This window comes from Hylobates moloch, unplaced genomic scaffold (genome assembly GCF_009828535.3).
Source record: "Hylobates moloch isolate HMO894 unplaced genomic scaffold, HMol_V3 SCAFFOLD_20, whole genome shotgun sequence".
Classification (NCBI taxonomy): domain Eukaryota; kingdom Metazoa; phylum Chordata; class Mammalia; order Primates; family Hylobatidae; genus Hylobates; species Hylobates moloch.
This window is the reverse complement of record NW_026652295.1, coordinates 33,802,892-33,823,610: the sequence shown is the minus strand read 5'-3', so window position 1 is coordinate 33,823,610 and position 20,719 is coordinate 33,802,892. Positions and strand designations below refer to the sequence as shown.

Here is a 20,719-nt window from a genome sequence, read left to right as displayed (position 1 = left end):
TAGTATACATACGTCCCTACAACATTTGGTACATATGTATCCTACAAGAGTATTCATTGTTATGTCCAATTCAAATTTAACTATGTGCCCTATATTTTTAATTCTGGCATCCCCTAGTGGGGATTAGGGCATGAGATCTCGGCTTGGGTGTTCCTTTCTGAATCAGGAAGAGAATCTTTTTTTTTTTTTAGAGATGGGATCTTGCTCTGTCACCCAGGCTGGTGTGCAGTGGTGCAGTGATAGTTCACTGAACCCTCAAACTCCTGGGTTTCAGTGATCCTTCTGCCTCAGCCTCCTGAATAGCTGGGACTAAAGGTGCATGCCACTGCACCCAGATTATTATTTTTATTTTTTTTTTAGAGACAGAGTCTTGCTATGTTGTCCAAGCTGGTCTCCAACTCCTGGCCTCAAGTGATCTTTCCATCTCAGCCTCCTGAGTGCTGGGATTATAGACATGAGCCACTATGCCTGGCTTAAAAGAGCATCTTGTACATGGCAGATGCTTAGTAGTTTGAATGTTTGAATATACTTGAATTAAGATGATAAACTGCTTCTAGAAAGCACTAAAAACTGTGACAGGGGATTTCTGAAAAGCAGGGAGTCATAACTAACACTGTGTTCATTCCAGAAATATTTATGAACTGCTTATTACATATTAGGAATTCTGTCTTTAGAGAGGTATTGGTTCCTATGACTGGGATTGTCTGACTTGTAGCATTTTATTTTAGAGTTCCCTTTTCATCAAGCACCACAGGAGATTCTAATGCAGAGCAAATTGTGGTGGTGGACAAGCGTAAGCAGGCGGGAGGGCAAGGTGATGGTGGGACTCTTAGAAACGGACACTCCTTTCCAGAGGCTGAGGGACAGGGCAGGATCCTGAGGTCCCCAGAAGTACTCACCTTTGACAGCTTGCTGGACGTAGGCTGTTGTCCCATCACTAAGGGTCACCGTCTGCAGCCCCAAGCTCTCCATGGCAAACTGCTACTCGTGCACTCAGACATGAAGTTGGCTTCTGGCCAGCACCAAGAGCCACAGCTGAGGTCAGAGATTTCCTTCTGGGTCACAAATCTAAGAAAATGAACAGTATCACATTATGAGTTAACCAGCTTTCTCCTATCGCAAAGACACTCAGAGAAGGAGTTAATGAGGCCAGCCAGCCAAGAAGAAAAAAGATGAATTCTTCAAAATAGTGAACAATATTGGTTTTTATGAAAAGGGCTAAAATATACATTATCTAAGAATTCTATAAGGTAAGCATAGAAGAGAAGCATGCCAATCAAACTGGTCGTAAAGTAAGAAATCACTGATCAAAACCCATTTCTAAACTTTCTCCCCTTAGGAAGGAGCCCTGCTGAAGGCAGGCAGTTAACCCCATTGCTGATGGTTCTCTCTGCCTACTCCAACATCTCTCCTGTGCTCGGACCCATCTATCCACTGGGCTTGTTAACCATCCTCAGGGAACATCCCACATGTACCACACATGGAATAAGTCCTCAACAGAACTCACGATGTGTCCCAACCTTCCAGAACTATTGTACTTCCAGTATCGCCTATCCCAGGGATGGTATTGCCTTCCACCCAGAACTGGGTGGAGGAGGGGGATCATGCTTGAGTCCTCCTTTTCCCTTAGAAGTCCAGGTACTTATTTCAGGCACGTATCACCTTTCACGTCCCGACAACTATAAGGAGCCTTCTAACTTATGTCCTCAGATAAACTTTTGTCTGTTTCCAATTCATTTTCTTTCCTTTCCTTTTTTTAGAGACAAAGTATCACTCTGTCACCCAGGCTGGAGTGCAGTGGCTCCATCACAGTTCACTGTAACCTCGAACTCCTGGGCTCAAGTGATCCTCCTGCCTCAGCCTCTTCCAACTCATGTTCTAACATTCATGTTTATGCTGTCAGGGTGAATTTAAAAAAAAAGCTCTCTTCCCACCATCTTGGAGCCTGTAGAGGCCTGCTGAGAACAGGACTTCTAAAAGGCAAATATGGGTGCGGTGTAGTGGCTCATGCCTGTAATCCCAGTGCTTTGGGAGGCTGAGGCAGGATGATTATTTGAGGCTAGGAGTTCAAGACCAATGTGGGCAACACAGCAACACATTGTCTCTACAAAAAAAAAAAAAAAAAAAATTAGCCAGGTGTAGTGGCACATGCCTGCAATCTTAGCTACACAAGAGGCTGAGGTGAGAGGATTGCCTGACCCCAGGAGTTTGAAGCTGCAGTAAGCTATGATCATATCACTGAATTCCAGCCTGGGTGACAAAGAGAGACTCTGTCTCAAAAACAATAGTAAGATAAATACATTTGGAAGGCTGTAGTCCAAGGCCATTTTTTGCTAGCTGTAAGTGGGGCCTCCAGAACCAAAGCGAGGACACAGCTCTTATTAAAATTGAAGGTATTGGCCAAGTGCAGTGGCTCACGACTGTAATCCTAACACTTTGGGAGGCAAGGACGGTGGATCATGAGGTCAGGAGATTGAGACCATCCTGGCTAACATGGTGAAACCCCGTCTCTACTAAAAATACAAAAAATTAGCCGGGCGTGGTGGCGGGCGCCTGTAGTCCCAGCTGCTCAGGAGGCTGAGGCAGGAGAATGGCGTGAACCTGGGAGGCAGAGCTTGCAGTGAGCCAAGATTGTGCCACTGCACTCCAGCCTGGGCGACAGAGTGAGACTCTGTCTCAAAAAAAAAAAAAAAATTGAAGGTATTTATGCTCGAAATGAAACTGAATTCTATTTAGGCAAGAGATGTACTTATATGTATAAAGCAAAGAACACACTGACTGCTGGCAGCAAACTGAGGAAAACCAGCATAATCTGGGGAAAGGTAAACTCAGGCCCATGGAAACAGTGGCATGGTTTGTGCTAAATTCCCAAGCAATCTTGCTAAGGCTATTGAACACAGAATCTGTGTGATGCTGTGCCCCTCAAGGACTTAAGCTAATGAAAAGTAAATAAATAAAAGTGGATTTATAAGAAAAAAAGAGTATAAATCTAAACATACCACTTCCTTGACTAAAACCCTTCCATAGTTTCCTACAGCTCTTAGAGTCCACCTTGCAGACAAGGCTGGGTTCTGTTATAAACTCCCACAGCCTAGGTACCACCTTTTCCTAGCACTCACACCTCTGGGCTCAACCTACTTCAGTACTTATCACTATCTGTTTACTGTCTGTTGCCTACACAAGGCTTTGGGCTCTAGTCTGGTTTTTGTGTCACAGTGGTTTCTCCAGCACCTCATACTGTGGGCTCTCCACAAATCCTGTGAGTGATTCCCTGGGTCTCTCATGTGCAAGGTGGGAAGCATTGAAGCTTCCTGCTGGCAGGACATCTTCTGTACCCACTGTGGTGTGAAGCCTGCTCTAGCAGTGGACCCCAACACTTGTGAAGCCTGCAGGAAGCCCATGGCCTCTAAACTCAGTGCAGTCGTGAAGACTCTCTTTGACACCTATTCTCAAAATTCTCCTGGACTTGGAATCTGGACTGCCTACTGGATTCTCACGACTTACCAACTGATATCCTCGACTGGTGCTACCCAAACTGTTTCCATGTCAGGGGACCTAGAGAGACAGATATTTGTACATTGCATTGCAGATGCTGCTGCTTAAAGTCAGAAGTTCACATTGCAGATGTCACTGCTTGAAGCCAGAAGCAACCAACTGGGGCTTTGACAGCCCTAAGGGGTGAGCGGATCAATATCTTGGCAAAACTACAAACCATCCGGGAATTCAAGACCAGCCTGACCAACATGGAGAAGCCCCATCTCTACTAAAAATACAAAATTAGCTGGGCGTGGTGGCACATGCCTATAATCCCAGCTACTTGGGAGGCTGAGGCAGGAGAATCGCATGAACTTGGGAGGCAGAGGTTGTGGTGAGCCGAGATCGTGTCATTGCACTCCAGCCTGGGCAACAACAGCGAAACTCCGTCTCAAAAAAAAAGAAAAAAACAAAACAAAAACCGGCTGGGCGTGGTGACTTACACCTGTAATCCCAGCACTTTGAGAGGTTAAGGCGGGTGGACCACGAGGTCAGGAGATCCAGACCATCCTGGCTAACAGGGTGAAATCCAGTCTCTACTAAAAATATAAAAAATTAGCCAGGCGTGGTGGAGGGTGCCTGTAGTCCCAGCTACTTGGCAGGCTGAGGCAGGAGAATGGCGTAAACCTGGGAGGCGGAGCTTGCAGTGAGCCGAGATTATACCACTGCACTCCAGCCTGGGCGACAGAGTGAGACTCCGTCTCAAAAACAAACAAAAAACCCAAAAAAACCTATAGACCATCTGCGACACGCTGATTGGAATGCTCTACCCCAGGCTTGGCATCTCAACTAGAATTATTCATTCATTCTGTCCGTAAACATTTACTAAATGGGCTAAGACGCAAGGGCAGCAATACTACTATTATATAGTGAACACTACTGTAGAGTTAACCATGTGCTAGGAATGTCACATACATTAACTCATTTAATTCTAACAATCCTATAATCAAATGCTATGATTATCCTCATTTAAAAGTGAGGAACTGGAGGCCCAAGACCAAGTTAAGTAACTTGCTCAAGGTTACACAGCTAACTAGTAAAGGAGGATTTGACCCTAGGCCATTTAATCCAGAGTGTGACATTAATTACTATGCTGCCAAGCACAGAGGTGAAGCTGGGGGTTTATGAAACTTGAAGCTACTCCAAAATACTTTTTTGGTGTGTGAGCCTTTGCATTTTCCAGGAGAGAGGGAAGTCCAAGGCTGTCATCAGGGTCTGCTAGGGATTAATGGTGAAGAACCACTGGTCAAGGTGGGGATTCTGACATCTGACATCTCTGGTCTATTAGCATCCTTGCCCAGAGCCCTGATAACCTCCACGTGGTCCCTATCTCACAAGAGCTCTGCTCCCGGCCTCTCTTGGTCTACTCTATGACCTTCAAGTTTCACTCTCTTCATCACGTAGATTCTTTGGGTAACCTGCTTTAGTGTAACTGCACTGTGTCAGAAGACACATAAGAGAAACTCAGGTCTAAAAACAAAGCAGGCCGGGCACGGTGGCTCATGCCTGTAATCCCAGCACTTTGGGAGGCCGAAGCGGGCGGATCACTTGAGATCAGGAGTTCGAGACCAGCCTGACCAACATGGTGAAACCCCACCTCTGCTAAAAAAAAAAAAAAATACAAAAATTAGCCAGGTGTGGTGGCACATGCCTAGCTACTTGGGAAGTTGAGGCAGGAGAATTGCTTGGACCCAGGAGGCGGAGGTTGCAGTGAGCCAAAACTGTATCACTGCACTCTAGCCTGGGCAACAACAGCAAAACTCTGTCTCAAAAAAAAAAAAAAAAAAAAAACCATAAATAGATAAATAAATAAAAGATATAGGTTGAAAAGGGATTGCAAAATACCCTGAGACTCCCTGGGCACTATGGCTCCTGCAGCTCACCTTTGTCAAATACTCACATGGTTTAATTGAGCACAACTGCACTCCACTGGGACTTTCTAAGGAAAATCGGTGGTGTGGTTAAGAGCACAGGCTCTGAAGTCAGAGGGCTGGGTTTTAATCCAGGCTTAACTTCTCAGAAGCTGTGTAGCCTTGGGCAGGTAAATGAGCCTCTCTGAGCCTCAGATGTCACTTCTGAAAAAATGGAGATAATAGTGGCATTTGCTTCATAGCCTGCTGTAAGGGATTAAATGAGGGCACATATGCCTGTACTGTAGAAATACCAGCTATCAGGAGGAGGGGAAGGAAGAGGAACCTAAAGGGAAATGCTTTTGAAGCAATACGGATTCCTAAAACAGCTAGGACTAGTGGCAACCACCCTGGACTACAGAATTGGCTTCTAATCTCGATTCTATCTCTATGTCTGCCTCCTTATCTGTAAAATGAAATGCTGGCCCAAATTACCCTAAGATCCTTTCTACTGCTCATGCTAATATTTATTTTTATCACATATAAATGTGATTAATATATACCAGCCACTTTTTAAAGCACCTTACCAATATTAACTCTTACTCTTAAAAATAACTGATGGGGAAGTAGGTATATTATACCCATTTTACCGATGAGGCAACTAAGGCTTAGAGGTATAGTACCTTGTCCAAGGTTCCAACGCTACTACGTGTTGAAGCCAGGATTCCAAGCCAGGCTGGCTGGCCCCAGAGCCCATACTTCTCAATGTCTGGCACACTTCTTCCTTCTGCTAATTCACTGTGACCGGCACACTGTCAGCACTCAAAACACTTGAATACGGGTTAACTTCCATCTCACCCACTGTAACTTAAACCCAGTCCTTCTTGGCCTACCCGCAATGGAAAGAGGGAATAGCTGGTAGCCACACTTCCCAAAATAACCCTTCTTAGACTCAAAGAAAACAAATTTCCACTCTTTTTCATGTTCTCGCGTCCAGGCTAAATAACCTCAACTCATTCACGTTTCCTTCCTAAGTCTCATAATACAAACCTTTAAAAGAGGCTACTGTTGTTCCCTGACCTTTCCCAATCTCTGAAGCTGCCTTCCAGAAAAGCCTGACTGCAGAGGGTGAGGAGGAATCTTTGTGGCTGCCAGGCATCTACCAGTGCCCTGATTGCCATTTTTCTCCCTGTACTTTCTTTCAATGATGGTTTACTCTGAATCCTCCTGTGCTGGCACTGAACTAACAACAGTGACATGGGCAGAGCCAAAGAAAGGCTTGTTACTGCTTCAGGATGGCTATGTGTGAGTTCTGCCTGCACTTGACGGTTCAGACTCATTACTCCTGCAGCCCTCCGAGACAGGGCAGAGGGGCAGTGAGGGTGGCTGCTCTGTTTTCTCCTTGTAGGGTATAAGGTTTACTAGCTCTGCAATGACCTGAGCTGGGTATAGGGGAGAGACAGACTGGGAGAGGGGAAGGTGAGAAAAGAGTGAAGACAGAAGGGAGCACTCTTGACTTTCCCAGAACTAGGAGCAAATCCAGTTCTGTTTGCTGCATTTTTTTTTTTTTTTTTGAGATGGAGTCTTGCTCTCACGCCCACGCTGGAGTACAATGGCGTGATCTCGGCTCACTGCAACCTCCGCCTCCTGGGTTCAAGTGATTCTCCTGCCTCGCCTCCTGAGCAGCTGGGATTACAGGCACGTACCACCACGCCCGGCTAATTTTTTGTATTTTTAGTAGACACGGGGTTTCACCATGTTGGTCAGGCTGGTCTCGAACTCCTGACCTCTTGATCCACCCACCTTGGCCTCCCAAAATGCTGGGATTACAGGCGTGAGCCACTGCACCCGGCCTGCTGCACTTTTAAATAAACAACCCATTACTGGTCCTGATGCAGGAAAACAACCCTTCACTTTTGCAATATATCGATGTGTTTCTTAATGTTAAAACATAAATTGTAATTATTGAGGAGAGATAACATTTAGAAAAACCTTTTATTTATTTAGAGACAGGATCTCATTTTGTTGCCTAGGTTGGCATGCAGTGATCATAGCTCCTGTAAACTCAACCTCCTGGGCTCAAGAGATCCTCCTGCCTTAGCCTCCTGAGTGGCTGGGACTATAGGTGTGTGCCACTACTCCCAACTTTTTAGATACTTTGGATCTTTAGGTCTCTCCATGAATCAAGATGTGCTTAAACTGCCTCCTCAAAGGAGAAAAATTAAGGGATGTGAAAGATAGGAAACTAAAGAGTAGCCATGGTTTTTGTGTTTCTCCACTTTATCATGGTTGAGACCTACTGTGCTCCACATGCGAGCTGGGCTGTGCTGACTACAGGCACCTGTTCGCTATTCTATTGTCTTCTGCCAACCAGAACTCTGGAGAGTTGGAACAAGGCTTTCTGTACTCTGCCTCAGCCAGCCCAGAGGGCAACTGTATTTAGAAGCCAAAAAAAGAAAACAACAACAAAAACATTTGCCTGAAAAGAATGTTCAATTTTGATTAGAAAAAATAACTGCGACTTAATCTTCACTCAGAAACTTCTTCACTTGTAAACACAGAAAACTTCTCATGAGTACAAAGACACATTAGTTTGGGAGGGATGAAGGCTAATGAAGATGAGTGGCAAACAAATCAGAACCAGATTTGGAAAAGTTGCAGTAAAATGATTCAATGTTTATTATAGAAAAATACTTCACTACACGCAGAAAAACCTAGTGAACAGGCCTGGTTCTGTGGGTTTCTAAACACTGACGAAACACAAACAGGAAATTAGTAACAGAACTTTGTATTAACATAACACAAGTTTAAAACAGCTAAACACATCTTTGCATAAAGCATATTGCTTTTTTCTTCAATTTTTTTTCTTCTTTTTAAAAGAAGAAGCGCCATTTAAAAGAAATCCCAGCACTTTGGGAGGCTGAGGTGGGAGGATCCCTTGAGCCCAGGAGTTTGAGACCAGCCTGGGCAACATAGTGAGACCCCCATTTCTTTTTTTTTTTTGAGATGGAGTCTCCTGGGTTTAAGCGATTCTCCTGCCTCAGCCTCCTGAGTAGCTGGGATTACAGGTATGCACCACCATGCCCATCTAATTTCTGTATTTTTAGTACAGATGGGGTTTCACCATGTTAGTCAGGCTGGTCTTGAACTCCTGACCTCATGATCTGTCTGCCTTGGCCTCCCAACGTACTGGGATTATAGGTGTGAGCCACTGTGCCTGGCCCTGACTTGGGCTTTAAAAATCAATGTCTGGCCAGGTGCGGTGGCTCACACCTGTAAGTAACCCCAGCACATTGGGAGGCCGAGGCAGGCAGATCATTAGAGGTCAGGAGTTCGAGATCAGTCTGGCCAACATGGTGAAACCCCATCTCTACTAAAAATATGAAAATTAGCCAGGTGTGGTGGTGCACGCCTGCAATCCCAGCTACTCGGGAGGCTGAGGCAAGACAATCGCTTGAACCTGGGAGGTGGAGGTGGCAGTGAGCTGAGATCACACCACTGCACTCCAGAGTGCACTGGGCAACAGAGTGAGACTCGTCTTTTTTTTTTTTTTTTCTGAGACAGAGTCTCACTCTGTCGCCCAGGCTAGAGTGCAGTGGTGTGAGCTCGGCTCATTGCAACCTCCACTTTCTGGGTTCAAGCAATTCCCCTGCCCCAGCCTCCAGAGTAGCTGGGATTACAGGTGTGCGCCACCAGGCCCAGCTAATGTGTTTGTATTTTTAGTACAGACGGGGTTTCGCCATGTTGGCCTGGCTGGTCTCGAACTCCTGACCTCAGGTGATCCACCTGCCTTAACCTCCCAAAGTGCTGGGATTACAGGCATGAGTCACCATGCCCAGCCGAGACACCATCTTAAAAAATCAATGTGAGGCTGAGGTCAGGTGCAGACACTGTCTCTACAAAAATAATTGCCAGGCATGGTGGCACATGGCTGTAGTCCCAGCTATTCGGCGGCTGAAGTGGGAGGAACATTCAAGCCCAGGAAGTCGAGGCTGTGGAGAGCCATGATTGTGCCACTGCACTTCAACTTGTGTAACAAAGCAAGACCCTGTCTCAAAAGAAAATGAAAAACATCGATCTACTTCTTTTCTAATTCATGCTGGCATAAACACCAAGGTGGAGAACTGCCTCAAGAAGTTTTCTTCCTTTAACTACCAGAAGTCCAACTACCTCTTGGATATATATATGTGCATATAAATACATACACACACACACACACACATATATATAGAAACAGGGTCTTGCTCTGTCACCCACACTACAAGTGCAATGGCATGATCATGGCTCACTGCAACCTTGAACTCCTACACTAAAGTAATCCTCTTGCCTGAGCCTCTCAAGTATCTGGGACTACAGGTGTGCACTACCAAGCCTGGCTAATTTATTTATTTATTTACTTACATCTATCTCTATTTATTTATTTTTGTAGAGATGGGGTCTTGCTATGTTGCCCAGGTTGGTCTTGAACTCCTGGCCTCAAGTGATCGTCTCACCTCAGCCTCCTGAAGTGCTGAGATTAAGTATGAGCCACCTTGCCTGGTGGATATATTTTTAATGCAATATTCTTCAAACTGTTTTTGTTGTTGTTGTTGCTTTGAGAAAGGGTCTCGCTCTGCTGTCCAGGCTGGAGTGCAGTGGCATGATCATAGCCCACTGCAGACTTGATCTCCTGGGCTCAAACGATCCTCCTGCCTCAGCCTCCCGAGTAGGTGGAACTACAGGTGTGTGCCACCATGCCCGGCTAATTTTTCTTTTTTTAAATTTTTAAATTTTTGTAGAGATGAGGTCTTATTATGTTGCCCAGGCTGGTCTCGATCTCCCAGGATCAAGTGATCTTCCCACCTTAGCCTCAACATCTTGACTTTGATATCCAAAAACACTTCAAACTTGACATGTTCAAGAGTGAATTCCTTATCTCCTCCTTCTAACAACCTGCCCTCCTTCTAGGCTCCCCAATTTCAGTAGATGGGAATTCTACCATTTTGCTACTCAGGCCAAAAATGTGGGAGCCAGGCAGACCACGAGTTCAGGAGTTTGAGATCAGCCTGGCAAATATGGTGAAATCCCATCTCTACTAAAAATACAAAAATTAGCCAGGCTTGCTGGCATGCACCTGTAGTCCCAGCTACTCAGGGGGCTGAGGCAGAAGAATCGCTTGAACCCAGGAGGTGGAGGTTGCAGTGAGCCGAGATCATGCCACTGCACTCCAGCATGGGCGACAGAGCGAGACTGTCTTGAAAAAAAAAAAAATTGTAGCCACCCTCAACTGCTACTTCTTTTATATATCACATCCAGTCCATCAGCAAATCCTGTTGGCTCCTTTCCAAATATATCCAGAAGCCAACCACTTCTCACCTTTCCATTGCTTCACCTTGGGTTCAAGCCACCAACTTCTCTTGCTTAGACTATTGTAGTAGCCTCCTAACCAGTTTCTCTCCTTCCATTTTTGCCCCATTATAGCTTATTCTCAACACAGCAGCCAGAATGACCTTTTCAGTATGTCAGGCCATGTTACTTTTCTGCCTAGAATTCTCTAATGGCTACCATCTCACTCACAACTCACACTAAAAGCCAGTGGCCTGTGTGATCTGCTCCCAATTCACCCCCACTACAACATCTGCCATTTCTTCTCTCACTAATATACTGCAGCCATATTGGCTGGCTTCCTCATGTTTCTTGAATATATAGAGCACAATCCTGCCTCAGGGCCTTTGTGTTTGCTGTTCTTCCTGACTGGAATAAACTTCCCTAGATGTATGCTTGACTTACCCCCTAACTTCCTTCAGGTCTTTGCTCAAATGTTACCTTTTTAGTGGGACCCTCTTCAAATACCCTATTTAAAATTTTAACACCCAGAATCCTGGCACTTACTTTCTTCTTCTTCTTCTTTTTTTCTTTTTTGAGACAGAGTCTCGCTCTGTCGCCCAGGCTGGAGTGCAGCAGCATGATCTCGGCTCACTGCAACCTCTGCCTCCTGGGTTGAAGTGATTCTCGTGCCTCAGCCTCCCGAGTAGCTGGGATTACAGGTGCCTGCCACCACGCCTGGCTAATTTTTGTATTTTTAGTAGAGCTGGGGTTTCGCCATGTTGGCCAGGCTGGTCTCAAACTCCTGGCCTCATGTTATCTACCCAACCCGGCCTCCCAAAGTGCTGGGATTATAGGTGTGAGCCACTGCGCCTGGCCTACTCCTGGCACTTTCTATCTCCCTTCTCTGCTTAATTTTCTCAATATATATTTTACTTATTTGTTTATTGTCTGTCTCTACCCTGTCCATTCCTCAAACAGTGAGCTCACTGCTCTATTCCCACTACCTAGAAAAGTACCTGGCACATAGCAGATATTCACCAAATATTTGGGGGGGATGAATGAATCAGTGAATGAATGAATATGTATACCTTTAGGAACTCCCACTAACCTGAAAGCTTTAGGCAAGAAGGGGAAGACCCTAGGTGAGCTCTGGTCTCTCCCCAGCCCTCGGTCCCTCTTTCCTCCTTACTGTCTCACCCTCTTCTCAGGTCCAGCCCTATTCCACCAGAAACCACACCTAAGCTGAGAAGCAGGGCAACAGGTGCTTGATGCCAGGATGTTACAATTCCCAGGCCACCAGGTACAGAATTCTGCAGGGTGCTAATTTTTAAATTTAGCATCCTGATATCTTACAAACAGAAGAGGTCAGAGAAAGGTTAGGACTAAATATACTACTTAACCTAGATAACCGTACTGATTCAGAAACAGTAGCTCATTTGCTCTGAGGTGTTTTCCAAGGAACAGTGCTAAATTTGCACTTGTTCACCTAGCTGCCCGTCTTTAATCTTTTTATAATGGATTTCCAACATACACAAAAATGGAAAGAATGGTATAATGAACCTCTTGAACCCATTACCCAACTTCAAAAATTACCAACATTTTGCCTCCTTGGTTTCCTCTGTTCCTTAATCGTCTCTGCAACCCACACTAAATATTTCAAACTACCTGTTTTCTTGAGAACAGATTTATATAAGACAGCCCCTGATGCTGTTACCACTGTATTCGAGCAACTGCGTCAAACAATCTATATTACCAGAAATATAGTAGAAAAAAAAGAAAAGCACTTATACCCATTCCCCCACCCGAGCAATGACTAAAAAAGGAAGTGTCTAAATTCCCGACTGCTTAAATCAAGGGACATGCCCATTATCATGTTTGGAGAACTTTGGGGAGGGGTGTTGTTGTGTCCACAAAATGAATGTAGACATGAACTGCTTTTACTTGTGTATACCTGATGCAGAATTTCTGAGTGAGTTAATTTAATCCAACAGGTATTTACTGACTACCTGCTAAATGTGAGGGATGAGATGAAGATAGAAGATAAAGAAAACCGGCCAGGCGCAGGGGCTCACGCCTGTAATCCCAGCACTTTGGGAGGCTGAGGCGAGTGGATTACCTGAGGTCAGGAGTTAGAGATCAGTCTGGCCAACATGGTGAATCCCCATCTCTACTAAAAATACAAAAATTAGCTGGGCATGGTTGCAGGCGCCTGTAATACCAGCTACTTGGGAGGCTGAGGTGGGAGAATCACTTGAACTCAGGAGGAGGAGGTTGCAGTGAGCCGAGACTGCACCACTGCACTCCAGCCTGGGTGACAGAGTGAGACTCCATCTCAAAAAGAAAAGAAAAGAAAAGAAAAGCTAGTCTCTGTTCTCACAGAGCTTACAGAGTGGGGGTGAGAAAAGTACACAAATAACTCAAAAACAAGGCAGAATAAGTTCTGTGCCCTAAGTAAACAAATCTAAGGCAAGAGCTCCTTTTTAAAATCCACCCACAGCAGTTGTAGAACCCAGGGTATACCCTTTCCTCAACTCTAGTTTTAGTTTCTGCTGTATTTATTGCTGTACAGCCAATAAGTACATTATAAGAGACCTGGGAATTTGGTGACCCACAGAATAGACTTTTGGATGTGGATCTTTGATGTCACATTTTGCTACTGACTCTCCAGACTTCAGTGGGTGGGGATTATCAAGTTTTCCCAGGGCTTGGAAAACAATGGGGCTAATTCAGTGCCTGCAGAAGCTGACACCCAAAGCGTTCTACCCTGAGGGCATATACAGCAAGCAGCTTCATAACAGGATAGTGGGAGGGTGTCCAGGAGACACAGCTAGATTGATTCTGAAGGACTTCCAAGGGCTCTCTCCCTGCCCTCTAAAAAACCAAGATCCTTTGGTGATCTATTATCAGAAGTCATCAGAAGTTCCCAGAGAAGAGTGTAGTTCTCTGGATAAACCGAAGAGACTGATGAATTTTGGTGGGACAGTGCGGCATATGAAGGAAGCAGAGCTGAAAGCAGCAGGGGCATACGCATGGCCCTGGAGATAGATGCACAAGAGAGTGGAGGAAGAAAGGAGCAGAGCTGAGATGGAAGGGAGATTTATATTGTAATCAGTTATCAAGATTGGTGAGGTGAGGATAGCTGAGGGGACAAATAAGAGGAAGGCAGGAAGGGGAAGGCCCTGTGGAAGGGTGAAAGACAATCCGGGTTTGAAAAGGTGAGGGAGGAATCTGAGAGGCAGGATCTCACAGGATACTGGGCAGGGGTATGAGAGGAGAGGCCTTAGAATGGGAGGGTGTGCAAGTTATACAGGATTGGTTCATGCTGGGATGGAAGGAGCTGATTCCATTGAAGCTAGTCACATCAAGAGGTCACTAAATGAAGGACAAATTATATGAAGGTTTCAGGTCACAGAATGTGGCTGAGGATGGCAGAAGGTGGGGTGGTGGGAGTAGAACACTGAGACTAAAAATAGGATGAAAGACTACTGGGCTAGAGGGTTTTAGAGCATACAGACATGTGGATTCCTGGGGCTAAGGGACTTAACAAGATGAAAGGATTTGGGGTAAAGTGCCAGTGAGGTGGGAGACACTGTACGGTGAGTGAGTTCACGGGGTAAGGGCTGGGAGCCTCAAAGATTCATAGAACAAGAGATATATGGGCAAAGGATGAAGACAGAAGTTGACTGTTCTTCATCCTAGGGTTTGAAGACACTACTCCAGTAGGGTTCAAGACACTATTCCAAAATATGGCAACTTGAGAAAATGGCAGTACGAAGGTCACTCTCACTTTCTCCGAGGCTCTTCTCCCCTGAAGCAGATCACAAAACCTAGGAAGGATTTTTCTGACTTTCCCCTGAAGCAGGTCATAATACCCTCATAGAGAGGTGCCCTCCCTATATTCAGAGGAAAGAAGCACCCTTATCTGTGAAGACACAGGGACACAGAGAAAAGCCTGAACAAACAGGCCTTTCTAAGTTTCTCCCAGTTTATTACTATTTGATATTACCCTTTTTGTATTTTTCCACAACTATCCACTCTTCATCAAATCTAGTATAAAAATACACAAGTTTAATCATTTCTTTGGGTCTTCATTTCCTTATGCAGGCTCCTGTCACATGAAACTTACATTAAATAAATGTATATAATCTTCTCTTATTAAATCTGTTTTGTTATAGGGGCCTAAGCCATGAACCTAAAAAGATATTTTCCCTCCCCTACAAGGCGCAGGGGCTTCAGGGGATATGAGATCAAAAGTCATGAACAGTAGGATGAGAAAGTCACCAAGTTACATGGCAAAGGGTAATAGAAACGGGGTCAGGGCCAGTCTCGGTGGCTCACGCCTATAATCTCAACTACTTGAGAGGCTAAGATGGGAGGATCCCTTGAGGCTAGGAGCTCAAGAACAGAAACCTTGGGGATCAAGGAATGAGCTGATGTTGGATTTAGGAATTACTAGAAAATAAGGAACAAGGAGCTGAGGTTGAGTAAGTTTGGGGGAAAGACAGGCAATGGAGTAGGGTTTTGTTTTGTTTTTTTAAACTGTGGGTTCAAATCTTAGCTCTGCTACTTAGCTGTGTGAGTTTCTGGTTCATTTCTCTGAAACCAACCAACCAACCAACCAACCAACCAAAAATATGGGAAGGGAAAATGGTGGATATAATAATAATTAACTCTTGGGGCTGTTGAGAGGTAAATTTAACTTATACATCCAGAGCTTGGCACACAGTAGGTATTCAGCAAGCCAATCGTTACTGACGTAAAATCAGGGTAAGAACCAGAGAAGTGAGGCTACAGCAGAGATGAGAAGATAGGGATTCCAAGATGTCAGTAGTAGCAATATAATGCAAGCTATGGGCCACATGTTCAGTCTGTTAAATCCCTAGCACTCAGGACAGAGTAAGATCCATAGCAGCTTCTCATTTCTAACAACAGCTTATGCTAAGGGTTCCTATGAGCCAGGCATGGTGCCCGGTGCTTTACATGTGTTATGTCAGGCACTACTATTTTCTCCCTTAGCAGAGGTGGATACTGAAGTTAAGACAGGCTAAATAATATACCAAAAGTCCCATAGCTGAAGGGCCAGAATCAGACTGGAACCTAGGTTTGTTATGAACTCAATGCCCCCAAATGAAGCACTCTGCTATACTGCTTTGCAAACATGTTAACTGACGGGGCCTGATCAAGGGAAATGGGTATGCATTATTAAGAGTGAAGAGGGTGATCCGGGAATGAGGGAGTAAGGTTCATGATGCAAGCAGATCCTGGGGTGAGGTTACAAGAGGAAACTTCCAGGGTGGGGTACAAAGATGATTGCAAAAAAATATTATCTTGACTGAGAACTGCATAATTTCACAATTTCACAGATGGAAGGAAACACAAAGATCATCTAACCCAACCTCATCACAGTCATGATGAGAAACTGAGGTCCAGACTAAGGAGGGGGCTTCTCCCAGGTCCCTAAAGCACAGCAGTGACAGAGCCGGGACCACACACTGGATTGACTGGATTCTGGATTGATCCAGAATTCTCTGATGCCTCCAATTATTACTACTTCATATTAATCTCTATATCCTCCTCAGCACCAGAAAGGTGCTGGACGCTTCTAAGTCATGTGCTGATTGACACTGAAGGGCTGGGATCGCAGAGAGAGATGCCAGTGGGGGTGATTTTAGGATAAAGACAGACGTGGAACGAGGGTCATAGGGCTATAGGTAAAGATACTGAGGGTTGTATACAAAGTGAGTGGGTGGAAAACTATTGGAGTAGGGCTTAGGAGTTGCCAGCAGAGTTTTGAGGGGAGTCACCGAGTTTGTGGGGAACAGAAGGTAGAATCGGAGGGGCCAGGAGGGTTACCCAGGTTTGGGGGTCACTAAGGAGGAGTGTAGGGATCTTAGGGTCATGTGTGTCACCGGATTAAAACTGAGGGAGTCACTGGTTGGTGGGTCTCTGAGAAGTGCTGGGGAAATTCCCGGGTTAGCAGCAAATGAATAATAACCAACGGTTACCTGGTGAGGTCTTGGGGTCAGTGGGTGGGGTGTGGGGTCACAAGGGTGGAGGCGGGCGCCGTCACGGGGTGGGGTTTGGGAGTCACGGGGGAGGAGCCGCAAGGCGGAAAACAGGGGCAGGGACCCTGGGTGGGGGAGGGGGACCGGCCGCGGTCCAGCGGCCAGGCCGCCCTGCTAGGACCAGAAGGAGGTGGGCACGCCGGGCTCGGGACCTTCCCGGGGCCCTGCGCCCGCCCGGCCTCCCGCCCTGGGCATGGTTGGCCCACTCTTCCCGCAGCCACCAACCTGACAGCCCCCGAGGGCGACTCCGCCGACAGACCGCCATGCACCGGGCCCCGCCACCAGCACCGGCCCCACAACCCGCCTGCGCCATAGCCCGCCCGCCCGCGCGCAGCTTGCCTCGCGCGATATCCAGGTTCCAGGGCCGCCGCACTTTCCTCTCCTCTTGGCGCGCCTCTACCGGGCCCCGGAACCCGTATAGAAAATACCGGGCACGGTCCACCCCGCCCCCCGCTTCGCCGCGGCAGCCATCCAACTTATCCCGGTTCCGGGGCTCCTGGAGCCCAGGCGGCCGGGATCTGAACCGAGCTCCTCGGAGCCCCGCCCCCCACAAGGCCGGGGTGACGCATGGCCCGCGAGGCTGAGCGCCCAGGGAAGGCGTACTGACGTCACGACGCCCGGGTCAGGGCCTGGGCGCGGCTCGAAGCCGGGTCGTCGCTATAGCAATCGGGAACCGCTACCTGTCCCTTCCAAGGATTCGGTCCACCAGAAGCGTGAGGAGGTGGCGGAGGCCTCGAGGGCTTTGTGCCATCACTTCTGCGGCCTGCGGGCGAGAAGGTGCGCTTCGGGAGTAGCGCGGGAGGACAGGAGGCGCAGGTTGTGAGGGACGCGGGCCCCGGGGCTTCGGTCTCTGTCCTCCGAGCTGAGAGCCGCCAGGCTTCTTCCCGGCCGCGCGCTCGGCACTCACTGTCTTACGGTCCCGAAGCGCTTTAAGGTGCGCAGTTCGCAGGCCTTGCCTACTGATCTTCGAGCCACCCCTTGAAGGAAGCAGTTGCAGGTATTAAGAGCGCCTTATTGAAAAGGATGACGTAGAGGGGCGGTTAGGGACTCGCCTCCTCAGGGAGAGCGCCCTGGCGGTCCTCTCAGGTTGTCTCTCATTCCCCGTCAGCTCCACCGTCAGGCTCGAAACCGGCTACTCCCTTTTGTAGGCTTGCTTTGGGGTGAACATAAAAACCAAGCCCCTTTACTGTTTCCCTGCTGGGAGGGGCTGCGATTGGGAAATTTTCAGAAACCTGAGGGAAAATTAAAAGGGAGCGAGCTTTCGGTAAAAAATCAAATTAAAAAGGTGGGGCGTTAGAGAAGGAACTGGTAGATTGCCTTTTAGGAGAGGAACTGGGTGCCTTGGAGGAATGAGGTGAGAAACTTTCCCCTCTCTATCTTTTCAGACTTTAACTGGTTTCTTTCGTATTTTCCCCGCCCCGAAAACAATTTAACTTAATAAGAATAATTTTTAAAGGACGTAAACTAGACACAGTTACAAAGTACGGGGTTTGGGGCTTGTGGTAGCTAAAGGTGTCTTTGGGGACATGGGCATCCTTTTCTTCTCCTGCCTGAAGAGCTTAACTAGAAAGCCCCCCTTTCAAGTCTTAGACATCTCCTTTTCCTGATCTTATTTGTTCTGGCTGGGACCAGAGTTCAGTTTAGGTAGGCCAGTGAGTGACAATTGATGGTTACAATCCCTATGGTTAGAATTAATCCCTTCTGTATCTCCTAGTATGGAAATAAACTGCCTGGCCACTATGCTGCCCTCTTTCCATTCCTTTTTGGTGGAAGTTTGACAAGTTATTTCCCATAGAAAATGCCTTATAGGCCAGGCACCGTGGCTTAAACACCTGTAATCCCAGCACTTTGGGAGGCTGAGGCGGGCGGATCACGAGGTCAGGAGTTCGAGACCAGCCTGGCCAACATAGTGAAACCCCCTCTCTACTAAAAATACAAAAAATTAGCTGGGCGTGGTGGCGAGCGCCTGTAATCCCAACTACTCAGGAGGCTGAGGCAGGAGAATTACTTGAACCCGGGAGGCGGAGGTTGCAGTGAGCCGAGATTGCACCATTGCAGTCCAGCGCGGGCAACAGTGTGACTCTGTCTCAAAAAAAAAAAAAAGAAAAAGAAAATACCTTATAGATACAGAGAGAGGACTAAGTAGCTCCTCTTACAATATGAATTGAGGGTTAGAAATACCGCAGGGAATAGAACTCAGGCTGTACCTGAGTTTGTCCCTCTCCAACCACCCTTTTTCCATAGCTATATATATGTATATATATATGTATCTGTCTTTTCTCACATTCCTTACGGATTGTAATCTGATGGCCAGTCACCTCTGCAATTATACATTTAACAAGAGCTCTGGGAAACAGTGTCTGAATCTGAAGTAATGATCCTAATGGAAGGTAATTTCAGGTCCTCAGGAGAATTGGTGAGGATATTTTGGAGCGCAGTATTGAAGACCATTGCTAGCAGTTTCTGTCCTATCCCTTCCCCTCAACATATAGGCTAGTGATCTTCAGACATTTTTTAGAATGAGCCCATAAAAGAATTTTGAAGAGCTATGTACCTCTTGTTCATTTTTAAGTTGATACCTAAATTTTCCTTCATTAATTTAAATACTTATAGAGGATACAATTTCGAATTTTGACATCTTAAACTAAGACTTACATCATTCTTTTTTTTTTTTTGAGACGGAGTCTCGCTCTGTCAACCAGGCTAGAGTGCTGCAGTGGCGAGATCTCAGCTCACTGCAACTTCCCCTTCCAGGTTCAAGCGATTCTCCTGCCTCAGCCTCCTGAGTAGCTGGGACTACAGGTGTGCGCCACCATGCCCGGCTAATTTTTTGTGTTTTTAGTAGAAACGGGGTTTCACGGTGTTAGCCAGGATGGTCTCGATCTCCTGACCTCATGATCCACCCGCCTTGGCCTCCCAAAGTGCTGGGATTACAGGCATGAGCCACCGCACTTGGTCTACATAATTCTTAATGTATCCGGCAGGCCAGGCACAGTGGCTCATGCTTGTAATCCCAGCACTTTGGGAGGCTGAGGCAGGCGGATCCCGAGGTCACGAGTTCGAGACCAGCCTGGCCAAGATGGTGAAACCCTGTCTCTACTAAAAATACAAAAATTAGCCAGGCATGGTGGTGCGCACCTGTAGTCCTAGCTACTCGGGAGGCTGAGGCAGGAGAATCACTTGAACCCGGGAGGCAGAGGTTGCAGTGAGCCGAGATCGTGCCACTGCACTCTAGCCTGGGCGACAGAGTAAGAGTCTGTCTCAAATTAAAAAAAAGTATCCGGTGGATTCCAAGTACCCTAAAAATCTAATGCCTACAATCATCCACTGAAAAATATATGAACAAGCTCTTCAACAGAAATTTTATATGGTTCTCTTTCTCCTTAAACTTCGAATTCCATTCACTTCCTGTAATTATTATATAATTTACTAAACTTTTTTTTACTAAATATTACTAAATACTAAATTTTCCTAAATATTTTTAACATTTTTATGACTTGTGAAACTTGAAAAGTACAATTTTTGTTGAAAATGCATCTGTTAATGAGAAATATGGTATTTCTCCCCAGTTACTTCAGGTATTCATGGATTAATATTACTTAATGGTAGAAGGAGATAAGGTGCAACATCAATCCTTTACCTGTTTTTTATTTTTATAGACATGAGTATTGAGAAACCTTGTTTCCACAATTGGGAAAGGAAGAGATTTGTTACAATGATATTCTTTGAGTCTTTGAACTTCTAAATTATGTGCCAACAATCACAGACCTCTATTAATACTATCAAATAGAGTCTTCTTTTAATTTTGTTAAAAGCAAAGGATTAGAAACCACTGAACTTCCAAAAGGATTTCGTTATTAGAGTCTCAGTTTTGGTTTTATTAAACATGATTATTAATTATCTTTGACCTTTACACTCAGAGACACTTTGTTAATCAGATATTGATTTCCATACTTCTTTGCC

General features: G+C 46.0%; 1 protein-coding gene across 6 annotated transcripts in view; it reads right to left on the bottom strand.

The window, feature by feature from the left end:
* The window catches only part of ZNF76 (zinc finger protein 76), a 31,122-nt gene extending 13,827 nt beyond the window's left edge, over nt 1-17,295 (bottom strand). For 4 of the 6 annotated variants that reach the window (XM_032140401.2, XM_058432413.1, XM_058432411.1 and 1 more), the window contains exons 1-2: nt 17,096-17,295; nt 900-1,068 (exon numbers count right to left, since the gene is read on the bottom strand). In XM_032140401.2, the coding sequence (XP_031996292.1) occupies nt 900-972 (73 nt within the window). In that variant the 5' untranslated portion in view covers nt 973-1,068; nt 17,096-17,295. Of the gene's footprint in view, nt 1-899; nt 1,069-16,981; nt 17,072-17,095 lie in introns of those variants that run through there. The other 2 variants (XM_032140399.2, XM_058432412.1) reach the window with 2 other exon arrangements.
* Between the last annotated feature and the right edge of the window lie 3,424 nt (nt 17,296-20,719).